At 46.4% G+C, this 18,805-nt stretch overlaps 2 protein-coding genes and 1 long non-coding RNA gene across 3 annotated transcripts; 1 reads left to right on the top strand and 2 right to left on the bottom strand.

The window, feature by feature from the left end:
* Positions 1-1,085: 1,085 nt before the first annotated feature.
* LOC146281778 (uncharacterized) lies at positions 1,086-2,779 on the bottom strand. Its single transcript, XR_014762502.1, has 3 exons — positions 1,895-2,779; positions 1,549-1,658; positions 1,086-1,465 (listed from the first exon to the last, which is right to left on the bottom strand). It is a non-coding gene; the product is annotated as an uncharacterized LOC146281778 (long non-coding RNA).
* Positions 2,780-3,510: 731 nt separating this feature from the next.
* Positions 3,511-6,697, bottom strand: LOC146281777 (anti-Muellerian hormone-like). Its single transcript, XM_084702055.1, has 8 exons — positions 6,670-6,697; positions 5,524-5,889; positions 5,257-5,430; positions 5,048-5,173; positions 4,881-4,974; positions 4,269-4,693; positions 3,888-4,165; positions 3,511-3,763 (listed from the first exon to the last, which is right to left on the bottom strand). The coding sequence occupies exons 1-8, from the start codon at positions 6,695-6,697 to the stop codon at positions 3,617-3,619; spliced, it is 1,638 nt and encodes a 545-aa protein (XP_084558181.1). The 3' UTR covers positions 3,511-3,616.
* Positions 6,698-14,310: 7,613 nt separating this feature from the next.
* LOC146281776 (uncharacterized) lies at positions 14,311-16,594 on the top strand. The gene has a single exon (XM_084701978.1). The coding sequence runs from the start codon at positions 14,311-14,313 to the stop codon at positions 16,546-16,548; it is 2,238 nt and encodes a 745-aa protein (XP_084558104.1). The 3' UTR covers positions 16,549-16,594.
* The last annotated feature ends 2,211 nt before the right edge of the window (positions 16,595-18,805 follow it).

Below are 18,805 nucleotides of genomic sequence, written 5' to 3'. Positions count from 1 at the left end.
AGCTCCCCAAACCACCGACCCAATTCTAACACCAACACTGCGGGAAGGTGATGGTGTGTACCACCCCGCCCACGCAAACTCTCTGGGTGACAACTATTTTCAAGGAAGGAAGGGACAAGGGAAAGTGAAAGAGTTTTTAATTTTTTTATTTTATTTTGACTTATGTGGCACAGCACAGTATACGCTCAACCATCAGCAATCACCTATAGGGCCCAAACCCAGCACTAACCCCAAGTCCTCTACCTGTCTAACCCTAACCCCCCGCGTGCTCCCCCTCGTCCCCGATCCTGAACGCAACAAACCCCACCCCTGGCCTAACCCCAAGTCCTCTACCTGTCTAACCCTAACCCCCCGCGTGCTCCCCCTCGTCCCCGATCCTGAACGCAACAAACCCCACCCCTGGCCTAACCCCAAGTCCTCTACCTGTCTAACCCTGTGTTCTCCCCTCCTCTGGCCTAACCCCAAGTCCTCTACCTGTCTAACCCTAACCCCCCGCGTGCTCCCCCTCGTCCCCGATCCTGAACGCAACAAACCCCACCCCTGGCCTAACCCCAAGTCCTCTACCTGTCTAACCCTAACCCCCCGCGTGCTCCCCCTCGTCCCCGATCCTGAACGCAACAAACCCCACCCCTGGCCTAACCCCAAGTCCTCTACCTGTCTAACCCTGTGTTCTCCCCTCCTCTGGCCTAACCCCAAGTCCTCTTCCCTCTCTAACCCTAAACCCCCGCGTGCTCCCCCTCGTCCGCGATCCTGAACGCAACAAACCCCACCCCTGGCCTAACCCCAAGTCCTCTACCTGTCTAACCCTGTGTCCTCCCCTCCTCTGGTTCTGCAGCAATGAAACACAAAGGTGCTTCTGATAGCAAACCTTTGTGGACCGGCAGCTGCGATTTATCAGACCCCGCTTCTCCAATTCCAGCCACAGCAGGATACCTCGGGTCTCACTCTTGCGCTTGGACACAAAGTTCAAGATGGCGAAGTCTTCCTCTGACGTGTTGCCAAAGCGCCGCGCACTCCTGCTCCACCCCGGCTTCTGTCCCGACTGGCCATCCCGTCTACAAGACATTGTCGGGGTTAGACCTGAGGACGCTAGGTTAAAGGATTGGAACAGAACACAAGCCATTAGTTTACAGGGGAATGCAAAATCCTTTTACAACAGTTATGACAACGCCTTGCAACAATATCTGCATTGCCCCAAACCCTATGTAGGCCTACATGCACGCTCATGATGCACCTGCAAAAAAAACACACAATCACCGTCTACACAGTACCCATTTATCTGTAACTTTGTATACGTTTATGCTGGTGCGCAGCGCGGGAAAGGGGAATACACTTGTTTCTCACCTAACATATAGAAAAAGGTTACTGTTTGTACTCTGGGTGGTTCACGACAGGTCTTCCAGCTGGGGCGAGGAAAAAATGGGGGAAGTCCTCTACTCCGGCTTGAGATGGCACTTGAGAACCACTGTGAACACATTAAAAAGGCATTATAAAAAAGGTTTTGTACACATTATACTCCCAAAGATGAAATCTCAATTGTTAGCGAACCTAATTCATGGTCCGGCAGCTACGATTTATCAGACCCTGCTTCTCCAATTACAGCCACACTAGGATAGAGGCTGGCTTTCCGACCTCTGGTTCAGAAGACTGGCCTGGTTCTGCAGCAATGAAACACAGGTACTTAGGGAGTCAGGTGGCTGAGCGGGTAGAGCATCGGCATAGTAATCTGAAGGTTGCCAGTTTAATTCCCGGCCGGTGTGCATGACGTTGTGTCCTTGGGCAAGACACTTCACCCTACTTGCCTCGGGGAGAATGTCCCTGTACTTACTGTAAGTCGCTCTGGATAAGAGCGTCTGCTAAATGACTAAATGTAAATGTACTTCTGATAGCGAACCTTCATGGACCAGCAGCTACGATTGATCAGACCCCGCTTCTCCAATTCCAGCCACAGCAGGATACCTCGGGTCTCACGCTTGCGCTTGCACACAAAGTTCAAGATGGCAGAGTCTTCCTCTGAGCACCGCACAATCCTGCTCCACCCCGGCTTCTGTCCGGACTGGCCATCCCGTCTAGAAGACATTGTCAGAGACCTGAGGACGCTAGGTAAATGGATTGGAACAGAACACAAACCATTAGTTTACAGGTGAATGCAAAATCTTTTTATAATAGTTATGACAACGCGCTGCAAGAATATCTGCATTGCTCTAAACCCTATGTAGGCCTACATGCACTAATGATGAGGGATAGTATTTATATATCAAGCCTTTTTTTCGAACACAACAAGCACTTCAACATGTGGACAGTGTTTCTCAACATGGGGGATAGTAATGGGGCGCCATTAGTTTACTTTACAATACAGAAAATACAGACGCATATTTTCTGTAGGCTACTCAGTGTATTTGTCATTGCATTTAAAGTAGTACAAAAACAAGTACTATTACGATATACGCTTAACATTACGGAGTTTAAACTAAAGGACGACAATTTAGCTAGGCTAGCTCTTTATAACTTTATCTTCCGTTCCCACATTTAGCTAGCTACAGTAACAGTTAAACCAACTGACTTTCATGAAGATTACATTTTATATTACATTTACTCATTTAGCAGACGCTCTTTTCCAGAGCGATATTAACATAAAACCGTCCTATATTTTCATACTGTCGTCAATCCAAAGTGAGGTTCTAATCGTCCACATGGCTACATTCACTTAAAGTATCCAAAGCGCACAATACTCCATGTACTCCGTTCAGTTATTTACACCAAGTGCCTCCACAATGGCCGTGCATCCAGGTTACTGCTCAGAACGTGACGTCGGTGAAAACCTTCTATTTGTAAATACATGCTTTTAGATGTATTCTAGCGGTTTTGTCACCGTGGCCTGGATTACTTACCATAACTAGCCGATATATATATAGAGCCGAAATTAGTAACTAAGATTGGGGCCAGGGGCTTCCTCGGCTAAGTACTATGTACTGCTATTTAATCATGTAAATACAAAAATATATATATATATCCCCCTGGCCCCCTATTTTTTGTATATATTGAGTCTGGAAACACACAACCTTATTAGGAGGACATTTGATAATGGTTTTAGATCAATATTTATTCTAGTGTCACCGTGACCTGGATTATTTACCGTAATCATCCATACATATAGAGCCGAAAAGTAATCTAAACTATGGGGGGTCAAGGGATAAATACAAATCATTTGTGATATATTCCTTGGCCCTTCACATATTGGAAACACACACAGACAGGCTGGAAACAAACACACACACATACACACACACAATCGACTAAACCTGTTATTAGGATGACATTTTGTAAGGCATATGGTCTCTTGCAGTAATAATGTCCTGTTGCAAATGAAGGCTTTTAGTGCAGCCATCATGCACATCATCATGTCATAAATCATGAATGCATTCACATTCAAATTTTCAGGATATCTCAAAAGGTGACAATAATTACAAGAGGTCCTGATTATTTTTAAATACACTTTATTAAAACGTACTACAGAACTGAAAGCGATAATTTAGGTGGGGCGAGGGAGGGTTGGGGAGGGTTTCTTGCACTGGTGTGACCAACTCTCCTCCTCTCCACCCTCCTCTTTTCCTCTTTAGCGACAGCCACACTTCTTGGCCACCATGTTGTCCTTTATGCTGATGGTGGCTCCGTTGTTGGCATCCAGCTCCACCACTGTCAGGGGGCCGTACTCCAGGGGCACACAGCAGGGGCTTCGTCCCAGCTCCAGCCCTCTCTGCACCTGCACACAAACAGGCTGGTCAGAGCTGCACTTCCACCTTGTTCCTACACTGAGTAGGGTGGAGGGTAAGGTATAATGAACATGGTGTAAGTGTAGTGTACAGTATGCAGGGTGTGCAGGATACCTGGCTGTTGAGCAGCATGACATGGTTGTTGCCGTTGACGCCCTGCAGGATGGGAAAGTGGCAGCTGCCCTCACAGTTTTTGATGTTGGCGTGCGGCGGGTCCCTGAAGAAGCTTTCTAGGGATACGGTCAGACTGTGCAGCTGGCAGACGGAGCTCCGCTCAGGGGATGCTCGCGCCACACGCAGGCCCCGCTTCACCTCCCGCTGCCCCTGAACCATGTGCAGGGCCTTCAGCAGGAGCAGGGCCCGATACTGTCTCTCTCTGGAGCAACCCCCACCTGGGGGTGGGGACACCCCCCGTTACTGACACACACACACTCACCAAAGACAGATCAAAGACAAATACAGATCTTTATGAGCATCTTAATCAAGAATGTGGACCTTTATGCAGTTCCTCTCCTGGCCTGGGGAGGGCGCTGAGCTCCTGCAGCCTCCACAGCCTGTCCATACCGCTGAATCCAAGCTCCTCCCGCCCCAGCCGGCCCACGGCCTCCGCCAGCCGAAGCCTCAGGGTCTCCAGCAAGACGGGGGTCAGGGAAAGCTCCCCACTTTGGCCCCCCAGCAGGGCCCCCCCCTGCCCCCCCAGCACTGGCCTCCTCTGGGGGAAGGAGAACAGTGTGGGGCCAGAGGAGTTGATGAGGCAGAGGAGGAGTGCCTCACTGGAGGAGGGGCCCAGGGGGAGGGGGGGCAGGGAGTTCAGGGATGCCAGGGGGAAGGGGGCGGAGTTCTGGAGGGGCACTTGTGGGAGCACCTCAGACAGGAAGCTCTGGAGCTCACACAGGAAGCCGCATGGCTCCGGTGTCTCTCTGGGGAACACAGATGAACAACTCTGAACTCAGGAGGAATCATCAAGTCATGGTTTGGCAATTCTGCAATTCTGTGACATAATACAATTTGGATGTCGCTTTGGACAACATAATCTGCTATAAAAATGTAAATTTAATGATGAGCTGGCTTAGAAAGTGATTTAATTGTGAAACAATGAAACTTCACCTCTTTCCTGTCGCTCTATCCAATGATAACAGTAGCAGAGGGGTTGATGTTTCTCCACCAATCAGAATACTTTGTAGCTCAGACAACTTTTTCCCTGCAGAGAGAGAAGGGGTTAGAGAGGTTTAACTAGCCAAAAAAGTGGATCTGAACTTCAGATGAAGTATAGCTGAACATTGGTTCATGCCTGATTCTGTTTCCGGTGTCTTCAATGTGACAGAAACTCTCCATTTGTGGCCCCCTGAAGGCTGTCCAGTCAGAACCAGGTACTGGGTCTTCGATGACAGACACAGCGTCTGGGAGACACAGAAACATTTAAAGTCAAGACCACAATTTCCCTGGCCTGGGGGCGGGGCCTAGGAGATGGGTGGAGCCTCACTTGTGTAGGAGGTTGAAGGGCAGGGCTGGTGAAGGAGACCTCCATGTCTGAGGTTGTCATGGGAACACTGAAAGCCAGGGCAAGGACAGGATGCAGCTTCAGGAGCGGAGAGAGGGGGAGGTGAAAGTTCAACACCAGCCGTCCTCGTCCTCCTCCTCCCTTCTCCTCCAACAGCTCTGTGTGAATAAACAAAATTAAAACATGTTATTAAGATGCATGATGTGCTGAATATGAACCGAGTGAGGCCGGGTGTGTCTCCGTGGTGACCTGTTTCAGGGTGCATGACACGCAGTCTGTCTCCAGCACCAACCAGCCGTGCCAGGGCAGCGACAGGGCTCCCCTCCGACCCCGGGCACACTCCAAACCGGACCAGAGCCTCCTGGCCCCCCTGCCCCCCTCGGGGGGGCCAGCCCTCCCTTAAGGCTGAGAGCATGTGTTCCAGGGGGCCTCGTCTGGGGGCTCCAGGGTGGAGTGAGGAGGGGGCTTTATGATGGTCTGAACCTTCAACTGCAAGGGATGTGCTGACCAGAACCAGCTGCAGGGCCAGAACTAGGCAGCGGTTCAGGGTCAGCCCCCTCCAGGGACTGGCAACCTCACTCAGACTCTGGAGAGACAGGAGACGCTTGTACGACACTGGGGGAGAGAGGAGAACGGGGAGGATGGAGAGAAAGAGAGGAATCTCACTGGACTGATATTCCATTGTATGGCTGTGAAATGCAGGAGAGTGTTGTACAAGTGTTTTACTTATATGTCCTTGCCGGCTCCAAGTGTGGGCTGGGTCGTGTCCTGCAAGATAACACAGAAAGAGTCTAATTTAAGGTCTCAGAATCAGTAGCTCTTCCTGCCAATGCTGCAAAACGCGAGCCGTCTGTGTACATTAATGAACATTAACATGTAAATGCACCCAATTATAGCAAAAAAGCTAGTAGCTACTTTAACGCCCAGAATCAGATTTGTACCCAGGTTTTTTTGTGTCAGATACTTTTGTTTGTTTGTTCACACACCTAAATAGCCCTTTAAATAAAATAAAAAAATCCACCCCCACCCCCCTTTATACATCAAAACAACCTTTTGACTGACTATGGAATATATGCAAACCCACTTTGATGACATTAGGAGCACTAAGTCTACCCTATCATTCAAGTGGGGAGGGGAACCATAATATCTTTACATTTTATAACATTTTATAACCCTATAACATTCAAAACAAATGTATGTACATTTAGATATTTCTTGTATGTATCATACAGCTAAAACAGCCTGGGGTGAAAATGACCCCAAAGAACATCAATGTTACAAAATGGGTAGAAGACACTTAAAAACATATAATCATGTTAAGTCAAATCAAAAAGTCATTCAATAAGAAGCAACAATAATTATGTTAAACATGACCCCAAGAAAAGAGTGAACTACCTTTCTGGATCTTGCCTTCTCTTTGCATTGCATGAGCACCATGTAACATGTATGTGAGAATAATGTAGGCTTTAATAGGATTGAAAGATTATAGCCTTTGTTCTGAAGTGGAGTCCACCAGTACACGCCACCAGTTCTTCGAAGAATGTTCCTTGAACACATTTTTTTTAAATTAGAGTTACAACTAGGGATGCATTTGGGAACTAATGTTCTTGAACCGATCCTCAATGTCCTGTCATAAATGATGTGTGTGTGCACTGTGTTTAACTATTGTAATCACATTGTCAATAGGCCTTGGAACGAGTAAGCAGTCTCAATCACGTCAATGTAATAAAGATGAGCAGACCAAATACAATGTTGTGTGTGTTTAACATTATTGCATTATGTAACTATTAAAATAGGATACATGTAAGACAAACAATTGTACATTTTGCCATGGGTATTACATGTTTTATTTCTTGAATAAGGCTAATATGTGTACTGTCCAGCTGTCTTCAACCCTGTGTATTCCTAACTTGTTTTTTTGTAATGTTATTTATTTATTTGTACGCCACCAGGCTCCTGTATGGTCATTGACATAGTCACTGATCTGCATTTTGCACTTTTGTATTGTACTCCACCTAGGTTAGAATGGGTTATAGGGTTGAAATAGGTTTTATGTTGCATTTAGGGCTAGTATAGTGTATTATTTATTGTTATCTGTAATTTAGGACATTTTTGTATTAGGGTTAGTATAGTCGATTATTTATGTAGATAGATGTAGATTATGTTCTGTGTACTTATATGTTATGTTATGCCAGGTGCTTGCGTTGTCTTGTCTTAAGAATTTCAGTGCCCAGTCTGACCTTGTGTTGTTCTGAAAGCTATTGCTACTTATACAATAAAAGACTTGAAACTTGAAACACTATGCAATTTATGCTCATACCCATCACATTGACTAGAGGCTCTGCCCTTACTATTTGTGCTCTTACACTGCTATCTAGTGGGCACTTTACCGAACTGGGCAAAAACACTGGATACATTGTATACATTCATTCATTTAGAAGACGCTTTTATCCAAAGCGACTTCCAAGAGAGAGCCTTACAAAGTGCATAGGTCACTGATAATAACAAAAAGAGAGCCCCAAAACATTGCGAGTAGCCCAAAACATGAAGCACATATTGTAAACAACATTATTACTTAGTGATTTGCAAAACCACTGTGTGTAGTATTTCGCCAATAGTGTGAAGCTGAGAATGTGCTTATAGTTGTGAAGATCTGGTCTGCTGTTTTGCTCATTGAGGATTCGGACACTGTGGCGCGCTATGGCGAGCAGTGGCGCACTGAGGCGCGCGGTCTCTTCCAACACAACCATGCGCAAGAGCAACTCAACAATACTTTGCCAACACATTACGTGACTTAGGTCTTCTTCCTCCAGCCTCGTTGTATGTCTCGTATTGTGGGTGTGAATGTATATATATGTAACCTCTGTAACCCCACTGCACATATCTGATCACTACTTTATCAAATTCTCTGTCTCTCTCCCTCCAACTCCTCCTACCTCCCCTCCCCTCGTAACTTTCCGGCGCAACCTCCGCTCCCTATCCCCCTCCCATTTCTCCTCTGTTGTAACATCCTCCATCCCTCCCATTGACGAGTTCTCGTCCTACCCCACTAACACTGCCACCGACACCCTGTTAACCACGTTAACTGCATCACTTGACTCTCTCTGTCCCCTGTCAACCAGGCCTGCACGATCTTCTCCCTCCTGCCCGTGGCTTACGGATGTTATTCGTGAAAAGCGGTCCACCCTTCGAGCAGCCGAGAGGAGATGGCGCAAGTCCAAAGACGGTCTGGACCTTGATAAGTATCACTCCCTCCTTAAATCCTTCTCTTCTCACATAACTGGTGCTAAAACCCTCTACTTTCTTAACAAAATTAACTCTGCTTCTAACCCCCACAAACTTTTCTCTACCTTCTCCACCCTTCTTAACCCACCTCCCCCACCCGCCCCCTCCACTCTGACAGCAGACGACTTCTCCTCCTTCTTTGAGGAAAAAGTCTCCGACATTAGCAGTCGGTTCCCTAAACCCACCTTTCCTACCCCCTCACCTTTCACGACTGACCCAACTAAATGTCTAAACTCTTTCTCTCCCCTGTCCGAGTCAGAGCTCTCTGACCTCATTCTCTCTCATCGCCCCACCTCCTGCCCCCTTGATCCTGTCCCCTCCCCTCTCTTTCAAACTATCTCCCCCTCTATCATAACTTTTCTGCTCCATGTCCTAAACTCCTCTCTTACCTCTGGCACCTTCCCATCTGCCTTCAAACAGGCCAGAGTTGTTCCTCTACTCAAAAAACCCTCCCTTAACCCTGCCGTCCTCCAGAACTACAGACCGGTATCACTGCTACCCTTCTTTTCTAAAACAATTGAACGTGCTGTATCTAACCAACTGTCTAACTTTCTCTCTCAGAACAACCTGCTTGACCCCAACCAATCGGGCTTCAAGACCGGCCACTCCACAGAGACTGCCCTCCTTTCAGTCACCACTGCCCTCCAGTCTGCCAGAGCGGCTTCGAGGTCATCCGTCATCATTCTGCTGGACCTTTCTGCAGCGTTTGACACGGTTAACCACCAGATCCTGCTCTACAGACTTGGAGAGATGGGCATCACTGGCACTGCACTCCAGTGGATCTCATCCTACCTCTCGGGAAGATCCTACCAGGTCTCCTGGGGAGGCAAACTGTCAGACCCCCGCCAGCTCTCCACCGGTGTCCCACAGGGCTCCGTCCTTGGACCCCTCCTCTTCTCTCTGTACACCACCTCACTTGGACCAATCATCACCTCCCATGGCTTCTCCTACCACTGCTACGCTGACGACACCCAGCTGTACCTGTCGTTCCCCCCGACCGATCCGGGGATCTCTGCTAGGATTGAGGCCTGCCTCGCAGACATCTCCGCCTGGATGACCGAGCACCACCTCCAGCTGAACCTCGCCAAAACAGAACTTCTCATCATCCCGGCTAAACCCTCCATCTCCCACGACCTGTCAATCACCCTGGGATCTGCGACGGTGACCTCCTCATCCTCTGCCAGGAACCTTGGGGTTACAATGGATGACGAGCTCTCCTTCACGGCCCACATCGCCGCAGTCTCCCGGTCTTGTAGATTCACCCTCTACAACATCCGAAAGATCAGGAGATACCTGTCTGAGCACTCCACCCAGCTGCTAGTCCAAGCACTGGTCCTCTCCAAGTTGGACTACTGCAACTCGCTGCTCGCTGGTCTCCCAGCATGTGCAACCCGCCCTCTTCAGAGGATTCAGAATGCAGCGGCCCGCCTGGTCTACAATCTACCCAGACGCTCCCATGTTACCCCGCTCCTCATCTCCCTCCACTGGCTACCCATCAACGCCCGTATCAGATTCAAGACCCTGGTACTGACCTTCCGAGCAGTGAACGGGACTGCACCCATCTACATCAAGTCTCTCCTGCAACCTTACACCCCCACCCGTCACCTACGGTCTTCTTCAGACAACCGCCTGGTGGTCCCACCGCTCAAGACTGCCCGGTCCCAACACAAGCTCTTCTCCTGCCTGGCGCCCCAATGGTGGAACCAGCTCCCCACCTCCATCAGGGACACTGACTGTCTCCCCACCTTCAAGAAAAGGCTCAAGACGCACTTGTTCCGGGAGTACAACGGCACTTAAGAATGCTTGGCTGGATTTGTTAGTTTCCTCCAGGATCACTACGACTCTTATTGAGTGACTTGTTGCTATTGTAGGTTAGATATAACGAAGTTAAGTCTTGTACTTGCTGTGTAATATTTTACTGTTGATTGTTCTTTTACAGGTACAGTCCTGCACTTTTATGGTTCATGTTGTTTTATTTGTAACTTGTATAACTACATGCTCTTATGGGTCTTCCCTTTTGGCACTTGTTTAGCTTTTTCACAATGTATGCTTCATGTTTTGGCTGCTTGCAATGTTTGGGACTATCTCGTTGTTATGTTCAGTGACCTATGCTCTTTTGTAAAGCTCTCTCTTGGAAGTCGCTTTGGATAAAAGCGTCTGCTAAATGAATAAATGTAAATGTAAATGTAAAGCCACACGCCATGAAATGAACCCCTATGAATTGACTCCCCTCTGGCCACTTTTATTGGAGGAGGTCATTTGGTCATGGCTGTAAATATGTCCTTGTGTTTGTTATGTTGATATTATTTGTATTGTTTTTGTTGTTATCAAGTATTGTCTATATCTGTTTATGGGTTTTATTCTTGTTGAAACTGAGGCAGGAGATATATTCATTGGTTGGGAAATTACTGCTTAAGTGCCTGAGGGCTATTGCACGAAACCAGGATAAGGGATTAAGTCGGGATATTCAAGTTATCCTGGATGAATTTAGCTTTGAGTTGGTTGCACGAAAGCAGGATGAATTAAACCCAGCCAAGTAACCATGGAGATTTATTCTTTGCAGCTCCTGCTCCCGAGCAGGCTAACAGCCAGGCTAAGATTAATTCTGGAGTCTCGTGTTAAATCAGCTGCCGCTCTGATCCGAAATAAACGTTTTTAACAGGTATTCCGCTGTCGTCTGAATGTGTTCTTATGTATTTTTTATTAACATGCATTACTTAAATGCTTAAACCCTACTATTGCAGTTGTTTAGAAATGGTTGATGAAGTTGCGCTTTTTCAGTTATCCTGGATTTCTTTATTCTACTTTTGTACAATAGCCCCCTGGATTGTTTGTATTTGATCTGAATAAAAAAAAAGGCGAAGTAAACACTAAAGTCACATGTGTTCCGGAGCCCTAGGTGACAGATTCCGATCTCACCAAAATAGGTGTGGCCTATAGCGTAAGATTTAGGAATATGCGTTAATGTAAAAATTACGTTTATCTTGACCACAGATGCAAAAACGTTAACTGGTCAGTAGGCTAAATTTCCGACCATTTGAATTCCTTGCCGTTGCACTCTAGCCTAGTAGGCCTATATTTTTTTACTGAAAAGAAAAAAATGACGGAACAACTTAGGGCACGTATTGAAGAATTAAAAAAACAGGCAGAGATGGAACTTGACACAATATCACGGCGACTTCTTAGACTTCGTGAGCGGTTTGGCTCCGACTTCCAGAGCAATATAATCGATGGGCCTGAAGCAGGTAGGTTAATAAGATTGAGAAATATAAAATATTATACTTGTTATTCGTTTTGATTGGTATGTTCCTGAATTAATAATAACTGGATTGGGGCCTGCAGGGACGTAGGTAATCATTCCTATAATGTTTACAGTTTTTTACAATCGCTATCACAGTTTTTTCAATACCTTTAACAATTTTTCGAAACTCTTAACGCACCAACACACCTACCACACACAATTGGCAAAACGGTTAATTTCATGCTCAAAATCACACATTGTAAACTAAACTCAAAACACTAATTGTCATAACACAAAAATATACTAAAAATGACACCATGTCTACCAAACACTAACACCCGTTCTCTTTTCACAGTAACATTCAGTCAATCATAGCACAATGTCATAAAAAACACTAACATCAGATGGAATACAGAAACTGCATTTCTCTGAGGCCACCACACATTGTAACTCCTCTCCCTCTCCCTTGCCCTTGTCCCACTCCTCTCCCTTGTCCTGGTACTTCATCTCCTTTGTGCAGGTATTACTGTACTGTATTCTTACTTTCTTCTTGTTTCTCTATATTGTTTTTTTTCCACACAAGATCAGCACAAAGAGCTCCACTTTGCAGTATATATACCATATAGTCATACGATTGAAAGAACCTCAACACCATAGTGTTTCCTAGTTGGGAATCAACTGTAATTTATAGCATTTGCATAACTTCAACCAGCTTTTTCTCAGTAGCAATGGATTAAAATACAGGGGATATATTTGTGTTTCAATTCACAATATGAACAGCTGTTTACTTTGACTTTAGCCAATAATTTAGGTTTTGAACATAGTGTTATCTGTTCTGACATACAGTGTTAAAGCATTGGTAAATTGGTCCGTAAAAATCGATTGTGTTGGTCTTGGTGGAGCTTGTGTGTAAAAGAAGTTCAAGCATTTAAAATGTGTGTTTACTCTATGCATTGTGTGTCAAAGCAACAAGAAATGTGTTAATTGTATAGCCAGCACAGGCGGATGTTCTGCTAACTGTGTCAAGAGTTTAGAAAACTTGTTAAAGGTATTGAAAAAACTGTCATAGCGATTGAAAAAAACTGTAAATAGCCTAATTCACATAGCCTACAGATTGACAAGGTTTTCTATTTGACCAACTATACGACTACTGTTTTCGAAAGTAGGCCTACATATAAGCCATAGCCTACTAATAATGTGTAATATCACGTGTGTATTATTAAACATGCCTATACTGTTACTTCCATCCACACAGCAATGCCTACCCATGATGCAGACATGCAGGTAACTAACTAGTTTTTTTTTCTTCTATTGATTGTAGTATTTGATGAGTCGTCAACGCATTTAATTCAATGAAGGAACGTGTTTACTTGCAGGGTGAAAATTCTGTTCTGGCTAGAGTGGATACGGAAAACATGAGGTATTTTTTCAGTCATGTTAACTTGGCTTTGAATTAGTAATTGTTTCCAGTGATCACAATTTAATTTACAAAATTGGAAACTATGTATCGACAAGAATAGATCAGATCTGACATTGAAAGCTATTGCTGCTTGTTGGAGAAATTAACAATGTAATGTTTTGACTACATGACTGTAGGCTTTTTTATCACCCAGGGAATGGTGAGAATGTGTTAAGACTAGAAGATGTTGGGAGTTTGTTTGTTTTAATGAGATGCAGACCATCTGCTTGACATACCTTTGTGAAGTAGCTTTTATGACATCAGGAGATCCTCTTGTTGTGTTTCACTTACGCGCAGGACGACAACGGATGCTGACCATTTGACATACACCACGACAGCTAAAGAAAACACCAGCAACCTTGCGCACCGGCGCAGTCAGTTTAACGGAGTTAAAGAATTTCTCTCTGACGAGGACGTACACATCTCTGTTCATCCAACCCGGCTGACGGCATACGAACAAGATACCTTTCTGGAGTACAGATTTGACATTGATGGTGTGGTGCTAGAGCTCCAGGACATGGCGGCTATCAAAATGCCATTAAACTATGTCTCTTTTGATAAACCGACAAAGTACAACTTGAAGCCAGCATTTCATCTGCTAAAAAAGCACGTCAGCAACAACCATGTCTACTCTGATAAGGGTTTTGCATGTCTCATGCACTGCAAAGGGATTAAACTGGCTGAATCCCAGGTAATTCACAGTAATCATTTAATTATTTGTCTTTCTTGTGCTCAATGGTGCATTCTCTCTCGCCCATTTTTTTTTTTACTTGTATGTTTGTGTGTGGTAGTTTTAAAAGCTATTACGCCCATTAGGAACTGTATGTTATTTAGCAACAGCTGAAATTGCAGGCCGGGTGACTTCATGTTCATGTTTCATGTTCTGAACACCTCACAGGGATGGAGCTTGACCGTCGCTTTGATACCCGCTGAAAGAGATGGACGTGACTGGATGAAGTTTCAGCAGAACATGGACACCGAAACACTGAAGTACTTTGTTGAAGTGCATACACAACTTACCATGTTGTTAGAAAACCTTTCATTAGACGACATGTCGCGACCCACAGTGCGGAAAAACACAATGTACGACCTGTCCAGGGTCAATGTCCTTGAACCGGACCAGGGATTTTACTTGACATTGATAGACAATGCTCTAGCCAACACAGGGAAGAACAATTCATTGAGGACCATTGTGATTTTGACCAAGTTTGGACAGAAACAAAGGTCTGACCTGAATCTTTGCCAGCTGTGTGAAGTCGCCAGGGTGAAAAGTGTTAGCATCCACACTGCTTGTGACATCCTGTCCAAGTGTGGAGATCATCATCATTTTTGGTCAAAGTACGCACTACAAAAGCTTGTAGGATTAAAGGGCAGTGTGTTCGCTGCCCTGTCCATGAGGGAAACTGTGAACTTTCAGAGCAATCTGGATGGTAAAAAAATGGACATCAGCAAGCGCCTCCAACAAATTGTAGTTTCTCCAGAACAACTGACATTCATACAGCTCTACGCAGATACTCCGCACAACAGAACACGTACATACTACTCTCATCCTGTTTCGGGGGAGATTGTTTGCTGCGGGCTTATGCACCACATGACCGCGAGGGCCATGTCAAACCGCAGCAGGGACTATTTACTTCACATGAGAGAGCACACCAGAAAGTTACAAACGCGTGTTGCCGCCAGGGTCGAAGTTGTCACGCTATGTGCAGCAAACCAGATGTGCCGTGCACTCAGTGGGAGAGACTTTTTTGATGTTCCAAAGCTGCGCGCCCTTATTGAACAGGAGCCTATGCTACTGCCTTTTGAGGAGTGTGGAGTGCCAGGAGGCAACACCTTCACCAGTTTACTGCGGGAACTGCCAACTCACCTCTGTGACACGCTACAGGCAGCCCTTGACGCAGGCCGAGGCACTGGCCGATTCACAGAGTCCTGGACTGCTTTCCAGGCCGAGATTGCTTTGGAAGTCTTCTTTTGGGGAAGGCCCTCCAGCAAGTATGACTTGGTTCTTGCTGCTAACCTGGGGCCGGCCACTGACAAGGAAAGAAGCTTAACCTGGGAAAGGGGAATCTTGGGCTTAGCTCCCGTCAACTCTGCCACTTTGGAAGACACTCCCCCTCCACTTTTGTATTGGACCAAAGATGAAAAGCAGAAGGCCCGAATTCAAAGAGTATTTGCGTTCGCGGATTACGTGGAGGCAGCTTTCCCCGTCATAGGCAAACGCCTGTTAAGAGTCGTCCTTTCAGATCTGCTGGAAAACAACAACTTGTCCCTTGAAGCATTCACCAAAAACGAACCACCCAGTTTCGGCCGTTGCACTGGCACACTCAGCACTGGTCAGCTAGTGGAACAGCTGTTAAAAGTCAAAATGTTTGCATTTCCATACACGTATGGAAGGGCGGCCGCTCTCCTGGAGGCAGCTGGTAAGCCAGTAAGAGACATCTTAGATTCCGCTTTGACTTCCCTGGCTATCACTTTTTTCCCTGCCATCAAACTGCACGACGAGACGCGCAATGTAAAGGTGAGTTGGAACAAACGGGACTACTGGAACGTGCTCGCCCCCCTGCAGAACCCGACGCCGCAAGCCAGAGCAGCTCTTTTCGAAGCAGACGTTGTGGTCGAACTGATTTCCAGAGGGCTGACCTTTGAAAAGAATTTGGCCGCCGCCAAAGAGAACGGAATGCCATGGATGCTAGCCGTGCTGGAGCGTCTGGATGGAGAGAGACGGAATCTGAGTAGGCCACAACTGGTTACTGTCTGCACTTTCCTCAGTTGTGTAGCCTTGCTGCAGCAGGGTGTTTACGTGGACTACAACAGCTTGTCCAGGCTCGAAATGGCGCTCCCCGTCACACAAGCCAGGCTCAGACTTTTGCAGATACAAAGCAAAACCATTTTACCGGGTGTAAGTAAACTGAGGATATATCGCCTAGACCACGAAATACCCTTTAAAATAACACCTCTGCAAGTGGGGCTAAGCCAGGTAAAGCCTGATGCCTGGCACGAACAACCACAACAACATCAACAGGAAGAAGACTTTGAAGACCTGCTGCGCGATGACAATCAGCAACAACAGACAGTAACCCACACGCCCAGTCTGGCCTTACCAGCTGGGTATAAAATGCGTTGGTCTTCCCAAGAACTTGACCTTGCACACCAAGCAATTCAGGCACATGGAGGAAGTGCATCAATAGCAGCATACAAGCTCTACGTCGACCTTTGCATCAATGCCAGAACACCCACACGCACTCATGATGCCTTTAAAAAGAAAGCAATCACTTTTCGGACATTCTGATGAGGCAATAGACAATATTTCAAATTGCTTCCTTAAAACTCTTTAAAATGGGTCATGTTGTGTGTACATCCTGTGAATTGTGTTTTTTTTTTTGTTGAGGTGAATATGGACATGTTATTGTCTTAAAAAGCTTGGGCTGAAAATGTGGACATTTGACCCTACAGTTACAGTCCATTCAGGCTGTTTCAAAACTGTTAAACTAAAGTCTAATCTAATCGAATATACTTGTGTTGTGATCACTGTGTGAAGATTTTGGAAAAAGTGACATAAATGTTGAGAAATGTGTCCTAGCGTGTGTCCTTGTGTTGTTCTGTGTACATGACAAATAAAAGCTCAGCATAGATGTAAATTATGTTCTGTGTACTTATATGTTATGTTATGCCAGGTGCTTGCGTTGTCTTGTCTTAAGAATTTCAGTGCCCAGTCTAACCTTGTGTTGATCTGTGTACCTGACAAAAAGACTGACTAAAATACTTGAACATAGCGACAGTAAAAAAAAAACTGTCATTGTGCATGCTATGTGAGGATCCTATGTGCAGGAGAGGAGGACATGGACAAGGAGCTGGGGTTAGGGCTAGCATGACAGGAGACATATCTCAGGACAGGAGCTGGGGACGGAATCGAGAATAATCTCCATATTAAATGTTTGTATTATTGTTAATTTTTATTAAAAGTTACATACAATGAAATTATTATAAGGGAAAAGCACCACCTCTGCACAGGGTCTATTCATACACGTTGATATAATCCGCAATGCTAGCCGGTTTTGTTTCTAGTGACGGGGTGTTCACGGAAGGGAGTTTATAGGTGCGCTCGACTTTATGCAGTGCCGGCATCGCCTGCAGCCCGGCTGACTTGAAGCAGCCAATGGCATTCTCAGCTTCAAGGCAGTTGGCTGCAGCTGGCTGTCGGCGCCGCCGGTGCTGCATGAAGTCGAACGCGCCTATTGTTTGGGACCGGACGAACCGGAACTTGAAAGATGGCGCGGTCCATTTAGCGCTCTCGCTTGCCTCACTGAGCACTTTTCCGGTATCCACTATAAGTCTATGGGAGGAACTGACCAATCAAAGAGTTCACCTCCAAAAAGTGGTTTATATTATCTTAAAAAATAAAAGCCCACGACGAACAGATACCCCCGCTTTGACATGGAAGTTACTCTGAAATGAACACGCCATTTCGTCCTCGAGCAAATTACATGCACTAATGATGAGGGATAGTGTTTATACAATCGAGCCTTTATTCTATTGAGGGCCAATGGGCTCGCAATGTGTAAACGAGTGCCATTCAAAGGAGTGCCATGCTCGTGGGCTATCCCTTACCCCAAGCCCCAAGCCCCAAGCCCCAAGCCCCAAGCCCCAAGCCCCAAGCCCCAAGCCCCGTCCTCAAGCTCCCATGAAAGACCGCCATGTATATTCCACTTCAGAGGGGCTTTGGGAGTCTGACAAAGAGTGGCCGTACAGGTGTGCCCCTCGGGTATTATCACGGTGAGATGAACAGTGACCAGTGCAAAATCATCACGCCACGCCTAGCGCCTTGGCCTGTCCGAGGGGGGCCAATCGGGGGACAAACGCCCACACAACGCATGCCCACGGAAAGCTGGAGGCCTGCTGAATGCAGGGAGATCGCCCGCGCGCGCCTCTCAGACTCGTAGCAAGCACGAGGGCTTCACCAGACGCCCGAGGCCACAACCGTTGACCTAGTGCTCGACTTTGACTGTCGCAGTGGCTTTTTTTGTCCACAGGGTGGCGCAAAGTTTCAAAACCCTGTAACGTCCGTGCACTGTCTTGACATTTTCTGGGCGGTGTCAAAGTGCCTCGACCAATGGGCTAGCGGTATGTAAACGAGTGCCATGCAAATGAGTGCCATGCTCGTGGGCTCTCCCTTACCTAACCCTAACCCTAACCCTAACCCTAACCCTAACCCTAACCCATAACCCCAAGCTCCCCAAACCACCGACCCAATTCTAACACCAACACTGCGGGAAGGTGATGGTGTGTACCACCCCGCCCACGCAAACTCTCTGGGTGACAACTATTTTCAAGGAAGGAAGGGACAAGGGAAAGTGAAAGAGTTTTTAATTTTTTTATTTTATTTTGACTTATGTGGCACAGCACAGTATACGCTCAACCATCAGCAATCACCTATAGGGCCCAAACCCAGCACTAACCCCAAGTCCTCTACCTGTCTAACCCTAACCCCCCGCGTGCTCCCCCTCGTCCCCGATCCTGAACGCAACAAACCCCACCCCTGGCCTAAC

This window comes from Hypomesus nipponensis, chromosome 7 (assembly GCF_054491055.1).
Source record: "Hypomesus nipponensis isolate SF chromosome 7, ASM5449105v1, whole genome shotgun sequence".
Taxonomy (NCBI): domain Eukaryota; kingdom Metazoa; phylum Chordata; class Actinopteri; order Osmeriformes; family Osmeridae; genus Hypomesus; species Hypomesus nipponensis.
Note: the sequence above shows the minus strand (reverse complement) of the source record. Positions and strands in the feature narration are given on the sequence as shown.

Coding starts and splice junctions, on each gene's coding strand:
- LOC146281777 (XM_084702055.1), bottom strand. CDS start 6,697: ATGCAAAGAGAAGGCAAGATCCAGAAAG. Junction 5,431..5,523: donor TGTCATGCACCCTGAAACAG/GTCACCACGGAG, acceptor ATTCACACAGAG/CTGTTGGAGGAGAAGGGAGG. Junction 4,975..5,047: donor CAGGCATGAACCAATGTTCA/GCTATACTTCAT, acceptor CTCTCTCTGCAG/GGAAAAAGTTGTCTGAGCTA.
- LOC146281776 (XM_084701978.1), top strand. CDS start 14,311: ATGTCGCGACCCACAGTGCGGAAAAACACAATGTACGACCTGTCCAGG.